At 53.7% G+C, this 15892-nt stretch overlaps 2 protein-coding genes across 9 annotated transcripts; both read right to left on the reverse strand.

The window, feature by feature from the left end:
- Positions 1-229: 229 nt before the first annotated feature.
- On the reverse strand, positions 230-2426 carry SWSAP1 (SWIM-type zinc finger 7 associated protein 1). Its single transcript, XM_006063910.4, has 2 exons — positions 2169-2426; positions 230-1633 (listed from the first exon to the last, which is right to left on the reverse strand). The coding sequence occupies exons 1-2, from the start codon at positions 2412-2414 to the stop codon at positions 1127-1129; spliced, it is 753 nt and encodes a 250-aa protein (XP_006063972.1). The 5' UTR covers positions 2415-2426; the 3' UTR covers positions 230-1126.
- A 4918-nt stretch (positions 2427-7344) lies between these two features.
- On the reverse strand, positions 7345-15805 carry PLPPR2 (phospholipid phosphatase related 2). 8 transcript variants are annotated; one of them, XM_025293479.3, is made up of 10 exons: positions 15426-15804; positions 13898-14071; positions 12966-13045; positions 12184-12372; positions 11922-12057; positions 11052-11323; positions 9970-10146; positions 9120-9242; positions 8749-8800; positions 7345-8616 (listed from the first exon to the last, which is right to left on the reverse strand). In XM_025293479.3, the coding sequence occupies exons 3-10, from the start codon at positions 13029-13031 to the stop codon at positions 8273-8275; spliced, it is 1359 nt and encodes a 452-aa protein (XP_025149264.1). In that variant the 5' UTR covers positions 13032-13045; positions 13898-14071; positions 15426-15804; the 3' UTR covers positions 7345-8272. The 8 variants fall into 8 exon arrangements, with proteins under 8 accessions (XP_025149264.1, XP_025149261.1, XP_025149263.1 ...); XM_025293476.3 differs by having other exon boundaries at positions 15348-15804; XM_025293478.3 differs by having other exon boundaries at positions 12966-13086; positions 15348-15804.
- Positions 15806-15892: the final 87 nt, after the last annotated feature.

Here is a 15892-nt window from a genome sequence, read left to right on the forward strand (position 1 = left end):
AGCTGCCCTAACAACAACCCATTCCCTTCTCTAGGGGGTCTTCTCGACCAAGGGATTGAACCCAGGCCTCCTACATTGCAGGCAGATTCTTTACCAGCTGAGTCACCAGGGAAAGCACTTTCTCTCATACAATTCAGATAGATGGTTAGCTTATCCCTGGGATGAGTCAGAAACCCAGGCTGTAGCTTAACCATCTCCTAGGGGTACTCTGGGGTCTTCAGATGGACCCTTTGCATCCTTCCAGCCAACAAGAGAGAGACAGCAGAAGATTTTTGTGGGCCACTTTAGGGATGTAGCCTGGAGGTGGGCGCCACCTCTTCTTCACAAATTCTGCTGGCTAGAAATGGGCATGTGACTTCCGTAAGAACCATGGACAGCTGGGAAATGTAGTTCAGCTGTGCACCCAAGCGAGAAGAGCTGTTTAACGTGCAGCTAGCTAGTCTCTGCCACTAATAATACTAACATTAATTCCTAAGGCTTTATTCCGAATCTGGTTCTAAGAAAGCACTCTGATGACACCAAAGGTCAATCAAGCGGCTCATTGGAAGTTTTTGGCTTAACTGCTTTTTAAAAGTTTGACATAACCTAGGAAAGCATACCTTCTATTCCAGCAATTCCACTTTTAGATATGTACCCTAAAAACCCTCACACACATGGACCAGGATATGTGTATGAGTGTTAATAGTAGTAAATAAGTCAATCTGATCATACCTAATTTAGGGTATAGTCACTCATGGAATTACATGCAGTATGGAAAAAGGAATGAATGAAAATGTGGGGGAATCTTAGTACCAGTGTTGAGAGGGAAGTTTCAGATTACATTTATCATGAAATTCTTCTTTATAAAATTAAAAACAGAAAAATTAAACAATATATTGGCTGGGCACAATATATACAGGATAATGGTATATTTACGAGAGAAAAAGCACTTTACGATCTTAAGGTCTTTGAATTTGCAACTGTCTTGGGTAAACTCTGGGAGTTGGTGATGAACAAGGAGGCCTGGTGTACTGCGGTTCATGGGGTCGCAAAGAGTTGGACACGACTGAGTGACTGAACTGAACTGAACTGAGGTAGGTGTTCCAGACAGGGAAACAGGCATGGAGAAGTTGTCACACTCCAAAGCTCAAGGTTGGCCTCCAGAGTTTGAACCTTTGTGCGAGCTGGTGTCAACCGCCTGGGTGGGCCATCGGGTGACTGTCATCTCTCCATCTGGTTGAAAAGTCACCCACCATTCTTCCCTGGGGCCCAGCCCACCTGGCTCCAGGGAGGCTCGGAGGCAGCACTGTCCTGGGCCTGCTGCATCCGGCTGCAGCCAGCACTGGGCAGGGAAATACCTCTGAAGGAGTGCCAGCTGCAGAGCATTTCCACTGTCACCTCCTTCCTCCTGGGTCTGGAGGGCCACAATGAGCCCACAGCCCCGGCCAGGCCCAACCCGGTGGCTGAAGTGGACAGCTGTGTCCAGAAGCAGGGCAGCCAGGTAGGCGGCTTCCTGGGACCCAGGGTCTTCTACTAGGTACTCCTCCAGGCCATCAAGCAGCAAGAGTGAGGGGGCTGGTCCACGGGCCTCATGGGCAGAGCACAGAAACCGGAGGAGCTCACGGGTTGAGGGTGGGTATTGGAAGCGGATCTTCTAGAAAGGGAAAAAGGAAAGGGCCAGATTCAGCATAGGAAGCCGGGCTTCCAGTTAGAGCAGCCCTGCTTCCTTGCATACTCCCCTGGACGAGGCTCTCACCCACTACACCTCTGGTTCCAGCGTGAAGCAGCTCAGAGGGATCGAATAGTCTTCTGTTCACCAACCCCTCACCCTCGTTTTTTTCTTATCCTGCACTCGTCACTGCCCGGTATTATTAAGAACAAGGTATGCCTTTCTGCCAAATCTCTAGGGCAATGTTTCCACGGAAAACCTGCCCATAGCGTCCAACTCCACCACGGACTCTGGCTTAGCTCCGCCCCTGACTCCACCCATTGGGACGCAAATTTGTGGATTCCGCCCCCTCATTGGATGGTTTCTCATTCAATCTTAACAAGGCTTCGTATCTCCAACTTGTCCATATTCCTTCCCACAATGTTTGCTTCGTCTCCGCCATTGGTCTGTTTCCGCCTGTCAGTCAATCCCCATTCGCCCCGCTACGGGCTGGTCCGCCTCTGGTCCCACCCCTCCCTACTTGTAATCGCAGTGGTTCGAGCGCCGGTCCAGTCCTGCGGGGCAGGCTTTGAAGAGGCCTCCGGGTGAGGAAGAGGACCGGGCCTCGGCCTTCCCCTGCCGCCTCCAGGGCCGCCGCGAATAGCAGCGCTGTCTTTCCAGAGCCTGGACCGCCGAGCAGCAGCAAAGGTGGTTCGGCCTCAGCTGTGTTCTTCCCGGGGCCCGCCGTGCTGCCCAAGTTTAGCACTCTCCTCAGCGTCTCCGCCATTTGCCGCGTACTTCTGTTCAATCAGCGGCCGGTGCCTGTCCTTAATCCCGCCCAGGGCGGGGTCTCATTGGTCACAGTGCATTTAGCTTCTCCATTAGTCCAAAAATCTGTTCCTCAAAGTTAGATCGACGTTTCCTAGCTCCTCCCCTGGTGAGGGGGCAAATAACCTAGTTTGAGCAACAAATGGAGGCGTTTCAGGGCGATAAGGCCCTCTTATAAGTGAGTCCGCTGGCGGAAGCACCACGAATACTATTATTGTGAGCTAAGCAGCTAATCAGACAATATAAGGGTTGAGAGTTGGAGGGAACAGCCCGTAATCACGGACACATTACTTAAAATCTCTGAGCCTCAGCTTTGCCCACCTGTAAGATGGAGCACATGGTCTCTCAGGAATATTGCGATGTGTGTGCGCGCGCGCGTTTCTGCTGATGTTACCTAATGACAGTGAAGGGGAGAAGTGAATAAGCTATGCGCTTGTCTCTCTCTGCACTTGAATGCTTGCACAAATGTGTGTGTGTAGTGTTTGGAGTTGCAAGTTTGAGGATATTCATGTGCAAAACATCCGTCAGACAGCAAAGGAGTGTCTTTGAGGGTCTGTGAGAAGAGTCTCAGCTGGCTTCCTCAATGGCCTGGGGCTTCTTGAGTCCTGCTTAGGGTACAGTGAGAGGCAGGACCATAGAACAAAAAAAAAAAAAAAGAGAGAGAGAGAGAAGAGGCAAAGATGCAGGGGCTGGGAGACTGAGGGAGAGCCACAGCAGGACCTTCTTTGTCAAGTTCACTTCAGTATCTCCAGCGCCCAGACAGTGCTTGGCTGCTGCTGCTAAGTCGCTTCAGTCGTGTCCGACTCTGTGCGACCCCATAGACGGAAGCCCACCAGGCTCCCCCGCCCATGGGATTCTCTAGGCATGAACACTGGAGTGGGTTGCCATTTCCTTCTCCAATGCATGAAAGTGAAAAGGGAAAGTGAAGTCTCTCAGTCGTGTCCGACTCTTAGCGACCCCATGGACTGCAGCCTACCAGGCTCCTCCATCCATGGGATTTTCCAGGCAAGAGCACTGGAGTGGGGGTGCCATTCCCTTCTCCAATGCATGAAAGTGAAAAGTGAAAAGGAAGTCGCTCAGTCGTGTCCGACTCTTAGCGACCCCATGGACTGCAGCCTACCGGGCTCCTCCATCCATGGGATTTTCCAGGCAAGAGTACTGGAGTGGGGTGCCGTTGCCTTTTCCGAGACAGTGCTTAGGGCATTGCAAGTCTCAACAAAGGCTTGTTAAAGGAATGAATAAAGAAAGGTAGGATAGATTGGAAACTGGGAGAGAAGGAAGAACAAGGTGAGTGGCCAAGTGAGCACTGGTTGGATATCTTCACACAGACTTCTCCCCAGAGCTGCCACTCACAGCCCTGTTGCCCTGGCAACTCTGTCTCCTGGTAACTTCAAAGTGGTGCCGTTGCCAGGAGACCCAGGGGCAGGGCTGAACTGAGATTTCCAGGACTCTCTCTCTCCCTCTGGGGCCAGAAAAGAGCTTCACAACATCGCTCAATACACCCACTCACACAGACAGGCACCCCCACACTCCTACACACACACACAGACAGGGCATCTCTGCATATATTTCACTTTCAGAATCCCCACCACCCACATGCTCACAATCATATCCTGACACAAAGCACCCCATACATACTCTTTCTCACATTCATGCCCCCACACCCTTTCTATTGCAAGTACACCAGAACACAGTCTGATACAACAATTCCTTTGCTGCCACACACACACACACACACACACACACGAGGCACACTGTTACATTGTCCTGTCAAATGCACCAACTCCTCCCTTGATTCACCTCGCTTTGCAACACTCTAAATACACAAGCACCTGTATCACACAGTTCCACATAGTTATAAACACCGGAGCATGCTGAACACAGCCCCATTTCAAGTCCTTTGCACTTGCTGTTCCATTTCCTAGAGCATTCAGCTCCCAGATGTCTATCCCTCGTTTTTTCCATTCTATTCAGGTCTCTACTCAAAATTTCTACTCACTTTTCCTGACTACCTGTGTAAAATCACACCCCTCCTCACTCTTACACTGCTTCTTCACCTTTATTTTCAAATACTTATCACTTCCAACCGTATGTATTTATCTTATTGCCTCTCTCCCCACTAGAATGTCAGCTCAATTGAGGTAGAGTCCCTCTTTCTTTCACTGCTGGGTCTCCAGCTCCTAGAACAGCACCTGACATAGGATAGGTACTCCTGAATGCATATACTGGCAGAGATGCAGATATTAGGTGTATCTCTCATGCATACACTACTTCTTTCCCTTGCTTCTTGGGACCCCATATTCATGTCCTGACAGAAGGACTTTACCTTACAGGGGCTCCCTGGAGGAGGCAGAACCAAAGGGTGAGATGGCCAGTTCAGGGTCAGTCTGTACTCCTCACCAGTTTGTTGGTATCCTCAAGTGATAAATTTATTCATTTAGCAAACACTTATTGAGCAAGTATGTTGTTCCTGACCCTGTTCTAGGAGGCACACGGACTCAGCAGTGAACAAACAACAACATCTCTGTCTTAGTGGAACTGACATCTTAGTGAGGGAGGTAATAATGGCCACCAAGCATAATGAAGAATTTAAATAGTCTATGAGCAGATGATAAGTCTGTATAAAAAAAGAGAGAGAGAGAGATTTGCACAGGGAAAGGAAGGGAAGGGACAATTGTTTGGTTTTTGCAATTTTAAACAGGATGGTAGGGGCAGGCCTCCCAGAGAAGGTAACACTTGAGGAAAGGCTCCTAGGAGGTGAGGGAGCGAATCATGCAGATATGAGGGGGAAGAGCATTCCAGGGGGGAGGCACATGCAAGTGCAAAGGACTGGAGGCACTGGGAGAACTTTGGCTTTTACACAGAGTGCCATGGAGAGCCCAGAGAGTGTTTGAACACAGGAGGGTCATGGTCTGACTTACATTATAAAAAGAAGCTCAGTTTTGGTCAAGTTGAGGACAAGAGGCGGTGGGTCATGTGGAGAAGCCTTTTGAGTAAGCAGGAACATCTTTATCTGGATTTTCTACCTAAGATTATCCACCCTGCAGTGGGGGTGGGCAAGGCCAGGGCTGCAGTCTCCACCCTCCCTAGCGGGTCCAGACACTTCTTTGTGCCCGCAGCCCCAACCTGACCTTTTCTTGGCCCAGGCTTAACATCAGAACCATGGACAGCACCAACTGGTTTGTTCATAGACTACTGTTCGTTGTGCTGAAATTTTGCTTCTCTGCTGGGCCCCATGGAGGCAGCTGTGCTACGGGGCTCAGGGGAAGGCAAGCCCTGGAAGTAGATACTCCATGTGGTGAAGTAGGGGGCTACATGATCCTATCCCTCCTTTGCCTTCAGCCCTCTCATGCGTCCATCTCATTTCTTGCAATGCAGAATCAACCACACCCCACTCCTCCAGGCACATTTCCTTTCCCTTCTATTTCCCCGTCACTTGATCTGCTCCAGCCGTCGCTTGATCTGCTCCAGCCGCTCAGGTCTCCTCACTGTTCCCTGAACAAAGCCGGCACGTTGTCACTTCAGGGCCTTCATTCTTGCTGTTCCCTCTGCCTGGAACACTCCCCCACTCCACACTGCGGTTATTTGCAGGGCTCTCGTCCCTTCCTCCCTCCACACCACATCTCCAGTGCCAACTCCTCAGAAATAGCTTCCCTGGACACTCTCTTTAAATTGCAAACCATGTCCTCATTCCAAAGTTGTCCCATTGTCTTCTCTAGCTTGAGTTTTCTGTTTATTACTTATCAATACCTAACATATCAACGATACCAATTTCTGACCCAAATTCTTGATCCTGCAGTTTGAAATTTAGATTTTTTCAGATTTTCAAAAGGTACTACGGTGTAAATACGATGTACTGATTAACACCCCTAGGTGGACCTGGGGTAACATTCTAAATCACTGTATCTGCAACGAAACATAAGAATATTCACATAAAGTTAAGCAAATAAAAGCTATAATGACCTTATGTCAGTTCAGGTCAGGTTTTGCCACAAATGAGTTATGAGGATAATTTTGGTTTCCAGACCTTCTTGAAATTGGGAATTGTAGTTTTGTGGCTAACTTATTGACCTTGTTTACTGTTTCTCTGGTGTTAGAATGTGAGCTCCATGAAGGCAGGATTTTGTGTCTGTTCTGCTTAGTACTGCAGCCCCTTTGCCTAAGAAGACAGCACCTGCCACGCATGGGGGTGGGGTGGGGCATGCTCCACAATGTTTTTTGACTGAATAAATGGATGGATGAATGAATAAATGTGAAAGGAAAGCAGACTTCCCTTCCCTGGTTTTTGAATGGCTCCGTGCCCTGAATGGCCTGTCTGAAGTCTCTTGAAGCCACAGCATGTTTGTGTGTGGGGGCTGTATGTGGCTCCCTGTCGTTCTACCTTCCCCAATCTCTGTTGGGCCCTCAGGGATTGGTTCTCAGCACAACCTCATAATCAAAACCCCTGCTCAGATCCATGTAGTCGGGGACTCAGCATGGAGGTTCCTGCTGCCCTCAGCATCCCCTTCTATTAGGACCTCTACGGTTCCCTCACCATATTCCCCGTACCCTCAGCACCCTGGCCATGGTCAGAAACAGGCCAGCCACCTGAGGAAGACAGTCACATGAGGCCCCTCACAATATGTTAGGGTGCCTTACATGTGGCTTGCAGGGCTGTCTGCATTTGACAGATGAAGAATCAAGGGCACAGAGAGGTTAATTAACTTTCCTGAGGTGACACAGCCAGGTAATGCTGAGCCTGGATTAAAGCCAAGTCACGGACCCTACAGCCTCATGCTGCCTCTCCACTATCTCTGCTATACACTCACACCGAGCCTCACTGACACCCACACCTAACATCAAAGTCCTTCACCCCTGCCACGTGGAGGAGGAAGGCAGGTGGCCAAACGTCTGTTACAAACAGGTCTTTATTAAAGATGAGGAGGGGGTGTGAAAGGGGGGCAGTGTCTCCCCTGCCCACTGCCTTTGGCTGCCGGGGGTGGAGAGCCCTCTTTGCTCCACCCATGCCTCTATGATGGCACATCTGTATGAGGCTGAGGCATGGGGGGTGGGCAGTGTGAAGAACAGGGGTGGTTCTAAGGAAAAAAAAACTCCCTTCCCACAGCCCTAATAAATAACAGAAGGGTTTGAAGTGATCGGGCACAGGCAAGGGGGAATGCAGCACCCTGAACCCCAAAACCTCTGAAATGGGGCAAGCCCTGCACAAGTTGGGAGTTAAGAGAGACTGGGTGAGAGATTGCACATGGGAGAGGGAGGGGTACCCAAAGGACCCTGCCATGGGGGAGCCTGCCCCCCACCCTCCAGCTGGACTCTGATTCTGAGAGAGCACTCTCTCCTTTGCACATGCTTAGACATGGGCGGTCCCCCATTGACTGGAATCATACCCACCCACCTTGAGATTCTGAGAACCAAGGACTCCTATTTGTTGTTCAGAGGCTGAACACTGGCTAGAGTTGCCCTCTTGCCTGAGGTGTCTAAGAAACGATGGGGATTCTCCTATTGGCTGGAGTAAACTCCTTTTGGATAGAATTCTGAGAACTGGGAAGCTCCCATTGGCTGGGCAATGGCCAATGGGATCAGGCTTTGGCCCTTAAAAGGGCAATCCTAGGAGGCAAGGATCCACCTCCCAATTATGCCCACTTGGAAGTCCCAGAGGGGAAGAGACACGGGGTCCCCTCGATGTCCTTCCAGCCATCCTCTGATGTATGGGCCTGGCTGGCCTAGGGACAAGGGCTTTGGCACTCACACAGCACACGCACACACACGCGTGGCAGGGAAGAAATGGGGACTGGGCAGATTCTGGGTGGGTGTCAGGCCTCACAGCAGGTGGTCGCGGCTGGCAAACAGGTAAGGGCTGAAGTTGTCCCGGTGGAAGGGGGAGGGATAGAGTCCGCTAAGGGTGTATAGGTCCCGCAGCAGGGGTGTGGGCAGCAGCAGCTTCCGGCCACGGCCACCACCCCCGCCCGGCCCCCCAGGCCCAGGTGAAGAGGGTGAGGGGCCCTGGCTGGGAGCTGGTGCCGGCAGGGGCAGAGGCAGAGGCAGGGGCGTCGGCTCAGACCTCAATCGAGGGCGGGGAACACGGGGCGATGAACACATGGCTGGAGCCCTGGAGGACACGCAGTTGGGGATCAGGTGGCCACGGCGGGCGCAGTTCTGCGGCTCTAGGGATCAGGAATCAGAAGTCAAGGGATTAGAAAGCTTGGGAGAGGCCACAAGAGCACAGTGACACCTCTGTGGCAGTGACAGCCATCTGGAAGTCCCCCTATTTATCCTCCCATCTCCTTGATACTCACTGGATGGGGTGAGCCGTGCCGGTGTCGAATGCGGCCTGCAGCCCTCGGGTTCCTGAGACAAAGAGGCAGAGGGGAGGGGCTAGTGGCCCCCTGGGCACCGCTGGCCACAGCCACAAGGGGCTCAAAGTGCATAGAGCCAGTGGAACAGGTAACGAGTTTTCAGGATTAATCATGTCTCCTTGAGAGGGAGGGGGGACACACCCTTCCATTCTGTGGGACAGCCCCCCCGGGACCCAGGTCCACAGAGACGAGTGATCCCTCTACCCCTCCATGGCCCTGAGACCCCCCCACCGCCTGCCGACTTCCTCCCTCCTTGGTCCCCCTCCACCCACCACCCTCTCCAGCCGGGAGCAGCCCCCGGCCCCCCTTACCTGGGCCACACTTAACTTTTCGAGGGGGCTGTCCATGGTGGGGGCTTGGCTCAGGTCCTCCCAAGGGGAGAGCCTTCGGCCAGAGGGTGGCCGGCTCTGGAAGTTGTGCACGACACAGGTGACCTATCGACAGAGGGAAAGGGGTTGTTGAGGCCTGAAGCCGATAAGGTAGATTACTATTCCCATTTGTCAGATAAGGAAACTGAGGCTTAGGTTTTCAAGAACAGCTAACACTTTTATGGTGCCTATAATGTGCCAAATACCGTTGTTTCCACTTTACCAAGAGATAGGTACCCTTATTACTTATTCCACACGGGGAGGCAAATGATGCTGAGTTGTGTAACAACAGGATCTAATCCTGTCCTTATTTAAACCTTTGGTATTTTGGACAACATGGGTTTTTGCATTAATCCTGATTTGGAAGAATATTTCATTAGAATATTATTTATCTTGGGACTTCCTTGGTGGCCCAGTAGTTAAGATTCTGTGTTTCCACTGCAGGGAACACAGGCTCAATCCCTGGTCTGGGAACTAAGATCCTGCATGCCATGTGCCTCCAAAAAAATTATTTTTAATAAATAAAATAAAATTTGTCATGATGAATATTATTTTATATTATTATTTATAATATTTCCCTGATCTTGAGTGTTCTGGCATCCCCCTTAGTTGGTGTACTCAAGCAAGTGCCTCACTTGCCTTACCCGGGTCCCAAACCTGTTATCCCATTTCACAGATGAGAATGTCCCAGCTAGGTAAGGCTAAGGGACTTGACCAAGGTCACACAGAGTCCACACCCTTCATCATCACACAGTCCTGCCTCGGGTTAGGGATGGAAGGCAAGGGGGCTCACCAGAAAGGTGGCAATCGCTGCCCCTGTCAGGAAGCCAGCCAGCACGTCCGACCAGTGGTTGCGGTACTCCGCCACACGGACCACGCCCACCAGGAAAGCAGGGCACAGCAGGGCCAGGCAGAGTGAGGGTTTGACCAGGCGAGAGCCCTTCACGCGGAAAACGAGTGTCACGTACATCTGCGGGAGCCGGACAGGTCAGAGGTCACATGGCAGCAGCAGTTCCCAAACTCAAGTGGACATTACATTCAGGGAAAGGGGTGAGGTCTGAACCCTGAGAAGCCACGTTGGGGCTCCAAAGAACACAGCCAGGGGGACTGGAGTTCAGGGAATGGAGTCATGGACCCCCAGTGGGACTTTGCAGGAAAGGGGGTGTAGCCTGAGCACCAAAGAGCAGTAGATAGGGTCTGGGGCCCCAGGTCTCTGGGAGACCAATCACAGATGGTGAAAGATACTTGCTGGCTGAGGATGTAGCCACAAAGTCAGAGGGTGGAGTCAGGCCCAAGTGACAAGTGCTGTCAGGAGCTCCAAGAGGTGGAGTCCCCAAACACCTGGGGACCACTAACAGGGTTAGAAGCATAGTCCCCAACGCCAGAAAAAGGAGTCAGAGCAACAGTGGGTGCAACCAGGGAAAAGCAGGGGACAAGAATCGGGAAGTTTCAACGAAATTGACTCAGGAGTATGGCCAGACCAATAAAAGGTGATGTCAAAGTGGGGGACAAGGGCTCCAGGGGACAGAGTTGAAAGCCCACTACCTAGTCACCCAGCCAATAACCAGGACCTGGGACACTGCAGGGAGTTGGCTAGGCTTCACTGGACAGAGTCTATAGAGCTGAGCCAATAGCCTCCTTCGGATGCGGGGTTAGTGGGTCTGGAGGCGTGGCTAAACACCAAGGGATGGCTCTTGACTCAAGATGGGGGCGGGACCAGACTCCAAGGGGTGGAGCCAGAGCCTCCGCCCTAGGGGCGGAGTTACAGTGACGCAGGGCGTGGCCTCACTCCGGGAGGGATTGGAGGCCCCAGCCCACAGGGTCTTCTGACCACTGGCCGCCCCCCAACTGCCTTGCCTCCATTTCGGGGCTCACCGCTGTGTAGGTGACGGCATAGGCGCAAAGGGCAGCGTCCTTGCAGGGGAAGGCGCGGCGCGCAGCAGCCACCAGGCTGGGACTGCCGGCGCAGGCACCCTGGTCAGTGACGAAACGGTCGGGCCCTGGCCGGTCCGGTGAGGGTGGCGGGCAGCCCAGGGCCGTGTAGTTGGGGCGGCACACGGACAGGAAGTGAGGCGTGGGATTACCGGTCACCACCTGCCCCGCGTTAGCGAAGATGGTCGTGGTGAAGAGGCCGAAAGAGTAGACCCCTGGGGTAGGATGAGAGAGGGGATTCATGCCAGGGCCCAGCAGCTGTTCTCCTGTGAGCCCCCTTAAGGTCCATCTGGGTCCCTGTCTCCTTGTTCCTGTGACTGACATGAATTCCCTAACAGTTGGGCCATGTTCCCTCGGGATGTCATTCTAAGCCTCCTCTACCTTACCCCTGTTCTTGCTATTACTGAGCTGCTCATTTTTATCCTGGAGGATCTTCAGCCCTCTCCCCCAGGGACCACCATTTCGGGTGAGCTCTGCCCTTCTACCCCAAGGCCACCAACTGCGGCTGAGACCATATTTAGAGGACTGCCAGGGATCTCACCCCACTGCCCCGAGGACATCCTGTGCTTTTCCTGCCTGAGATTCTTCTTGTGGTAATTTGGGGCCCTCCTCTTAGAGTTGCCATCATGGTTGGCTTAGGGCACACCCATATCTCTAGAACCTCCACTAGGACTGCCCACAGCCCAAATTCCTCTTGCCCCATGAAGTCACCATCATGGACACTCTAGGGCCCTTTCCCCCATGGAATTCTTATTATGGCCGAGCCTGGCCCATCTCCCTTTTGCACGGCTGACCCCTGACCAAGTCACTCACCCAGGAAGCGGACCAGCCTCCGCAGCGGGGGGCTGAAGCGGCAGCAGGCCCCGGACACGATGGTGCTCTCTCCAATGATGGGGATGGCTGAGGGCGGTGCAGGGAAAAAGGCACGCGCCAGCTCCCCAAGCAGGATCTGTGGGCAAGACCAAGGTGTGGTCTTCTTGGCCTTCAAACCCAGTCCTCCACCCACCACCCACTGGCCCTCCTGCCTCCTGGAAGGCCCTTCCCATAGTCTGAGCTGGGTTACCACCAGTCTCACCGTGAGGGTGGGCCCAGCGGTGACCAGGGCGTAGATGAGGGCTGGGGGTGCTCTGCTGGTAGCCTCAGGCCCTGGGTAGGGCTTGGCATAGGTACTATCATAGCAGAAGAAGCCCTGGGTGTGCACAGGGAACGTGTCTGTGAACTCCAGGCGGTAGGCAAGCAGGACCACGATGCCCAGCAGTACCGACTGCCGTCCAGTCAGGGTGGGGAGAGAGATGGACAGAGAAGAGAGAGGAAAGAAAGGGTCAGGTCTGAGTCAGAGCCATGGAGACAGAGACACAGAGATGGAGAAAGAGACAAGGAGGAGAGATACAGAGAGAGATGAAGAGGAGAGGGTAGAGAGAATGGACTGGGAAGAGGGAGAGAGAACAGGGCCAGGGCTCAAAAAGTGAGTGTGATGGAGGGACAGAGCAACAGAGAAAGAAAACTACTGGTAGAAATATTGGGTTGGCCAAAAAAGGTCGTTTGGGTTTCTCCATAACGAATTTTTTGCACCAGCCCAATAGGAGCAGCCACAACAGGTGTAACGCTTACTGTGGGCTGGGCATCATACTAAACCTTTTTCTAGAATTAATCCATTTTACTTTCATAACAGCCCTAAGAGAGAGGGAGGGATGCCAACTGTGCCCATTTGCAGATGAGGAAACTGAGGCCTGGGAAGGCATGTGAGGTGCCCAGAGTTCCACAGTAAGGATGGGCAGAGGTGGGTTGGAATCCCAGGGAGTGCCACTTCAGAAGGTACCTCCTCCCTCTGGGCCAGGGAGGAACTGCGTTCCTCACCTCCACGAAGACAAAGCAGGGGATGATGGAAAAACTCCTCTTCAGCTGAGGTCTCCCTCCCGCCATGGTGATGGCTGGGCCTGTGGAGATGCAGAGGGAATGGGACCGCCAGGCGCGGGGCCTAGAGGGAGCCTCAGGTCATCTGTTCTTGGAGTCTTCTGGCCACACCCTGGCCCCCATCCCTGGTCCTTCCAACTACACCTGGCCCCACCCTCTAAGCCTGGCTCTTCCAACTACAGCCAAGGAGCCCCGGCCCTGCCCCGCTGAGGCTTCTGGCCACGCCTCCACATACCCAGGTCTTTGCCCCTGTCCCAGCTTATTAGAGGCACGTGCCTCCACCGATACAACCTGCTCAGCTCAGCCTCTGCTGGGGTGCCCACCAATTCTATAGTGGTCCCCCACATCCTGCACAGGAGATTCTGACTCCATACCTTGTAGGGGGGTCAGTCTCCCTTAGCATGTGGGAACCCTCCCCTTGGCCTTCAGCAGAGAGTTATCCTGCTTAAAGGGAACCCCTCTTCTACAAATAAGGTTCCTCACCCCCACTAGTTTTTAGGAGACCCCATACTCTTCCCCTATGTGCTTTACAGGAAGCCCTATGCTCCCTGTTACCCACCTCCACCAGGTCCCTCCCCCAATACCACTTCCCCCAGAGCCCACAGGGGCCTCCCTCTCCTGTCCCCATGGGCTGTGCCTGACTGGTTTGGGCTGATGGCCAGGCCCTCCCTCTCTCCCAGCTGCCTCTCCCTCTCTCCTTCCTTTCCCCTCCTCCCAGCCCGTCTGCCTCCCTGTATTATGAGAGAGGGCTATCTCCCCCTCAACCCGCTCCCCCTCCCCCCCACCCCACCCCCAGTCTAACCTCAGTCAGTCCCCAGCACTGAGAGGCCTACACAGTCACACCTGCTTGACCCATTCTCCCAGCCAGACCTCACCTGTGAATGGCCCTATGGCTTCCCGCAGGCTGCTGCCACGCCCACAGACTCACAGCCGCTCCTGGCAGCCAGCAGGGCAGGGATGGTCACCCCCATTGCCCAGATGAGGAAACTGAGGCCCAGACAGGCGGGGGTAGGCACTCTGGGTCCAGTGCCCCATCCACGTCACTTGCTCTGCAACGTTACACGTGGGGTGAGGGTCATACCAGAGATCCCAGATGCCCAAGATGCCTACCCAGCCATGGCCCCCTCACTCTCACAGAGATACAGACACACATCGGCACCCTTTCCAGAGTACACAACTCAGCCAGAGCTTCCATCCCAACCACCTTCCCCAACACACACACACACACACACACACACACACACACATATCCAATCAAACAGCATTCGTTCATCCCACCAACAAGGATGAAGGACCTGCTGGGTTCCAAGCAATGCACTGGGTGTCAGCCTTGTGATGAACAAGATGGGCTCGCTCATTCAGACAGGTGCCCAACACCCACTACACACAACTGCACACTCACACAGCATGGTGTGAACACGGCCTGTAACAGACACCCACGCAGATCAAACAAATCCCCTGCCCCCAACACACACAGTCACTGGGACACAACAGGAGGTCCTTCACACACCTCATGGCCCTACATACAGCCCCACTCCACCCCCATCAGGGACAGAGACTCAAAGCTGCCAATACACTTAAAAGTCACATAAAAAAAAAAGTCACCACACACACAGTGGCGGGGGGGGGGGTCACAGAACTGGTCACAGCGTCACGCCCCCAATTACAAGGCACAGAATGACACATATTAAGTCTGGGGTCCACCTTGACAGTCACAGAAGAGCCCTGCCATCCACAACCACATCCACATGGCCACACAAGGGCACATACATGGACTGTGGCATAGACTTGCACACAGACACATAAGAAAGGCACACGATCAGTCACAGAATAATGGGCCCCCACACACCATCAGAAAAAACACACAACAGCCACACAATGACAGTCACATGCATACAACCACACAGACACTGAGACAGACACACAATCACTGAGAGAGCAGTCACAGGGCCACTCAAAGGCGGCCACAGCGACACGACCACCACACAGTCACCATCAGAGTGATACCCACGGCGACAATCACACAAAGACAGCCACGGGAGTCACAGTCACACAGCCACCACACGCACACCCCTGATGCCACACACACACTGACACATAACGACAACCACCCAGTCACCGGCAGCTTCACCGGGGTACTGTCCCCATCCACCCCTCCCCTAGCTGGGTCCCCAAGCCTCAGCTCGCAGCCTCCCCTCCCCCTCCCCGCGCTGGACCCGCAGGGGACCCGACCCACACGAACCGAACCCTGGCCAGACAGATATAACGAGGCTCGGAAGCCGGCGAGAAGAGGTACAGGCGGCGCCCCGAGGCCCTCCCCCTCACCGGGTCGACACTACCGCCGCCTGAGCCCTGGCTCCACCTAGACGGCCCCGGCGCGGCGGGACGGACAGACAAACCGACCTCCAGCCAGCAGGCGAACGCGGAGATGGAGACGCGGTCGGCCGACCGGCCGCGCCGCGCAGTCTCCGCGACGGAGGGAGGGGCGGGGCCTCCGGGACATTATTTGCATAACCCGTGAGGCGGGGCCTCGCGATGTCTTATTAGCGTTTTCGGGGCGGGGCCCCACTTGCTTTTGGGGGCGAGCCATGAGGGAACGAAGACGAGGTTAAGAGGAAGGATCCTGGTGGGTGCTGAGAGGAAGAGGGTGGGATAACGAGACCCTCCCTCTCTGAGCCTCAGTTTCCCCATTTGGCAGTAGGGACAGCAGGCAGGATCGCCAGGGCACCCCACAAAGGAAGACTGGTGGCTAGTGGGGAAGAGACTGTCTGGTCACTCAATAACTGGACACTGACCTCTGACCTTGTCATATACTAAATCCAGTGTCACACCGCCCTCTGACTCTAGACCCACATATCCTGTTGTAGCCC

This window comes from Bubalus bubalis, chromosome 9, assembly GCF_019923935.1.
Source record: "Bubalus bubalis isolate 160015118507 breed Murrah chromosome 9, NDDB_SH_1, whole genome shotgun sequence".
Classification (NCBI taxonomy): Eukaryota; Metazoa; Chordata; class Mammalia; order Artiodactyla; family Bovidae; genus Bubalus; species Bubalus bubalis.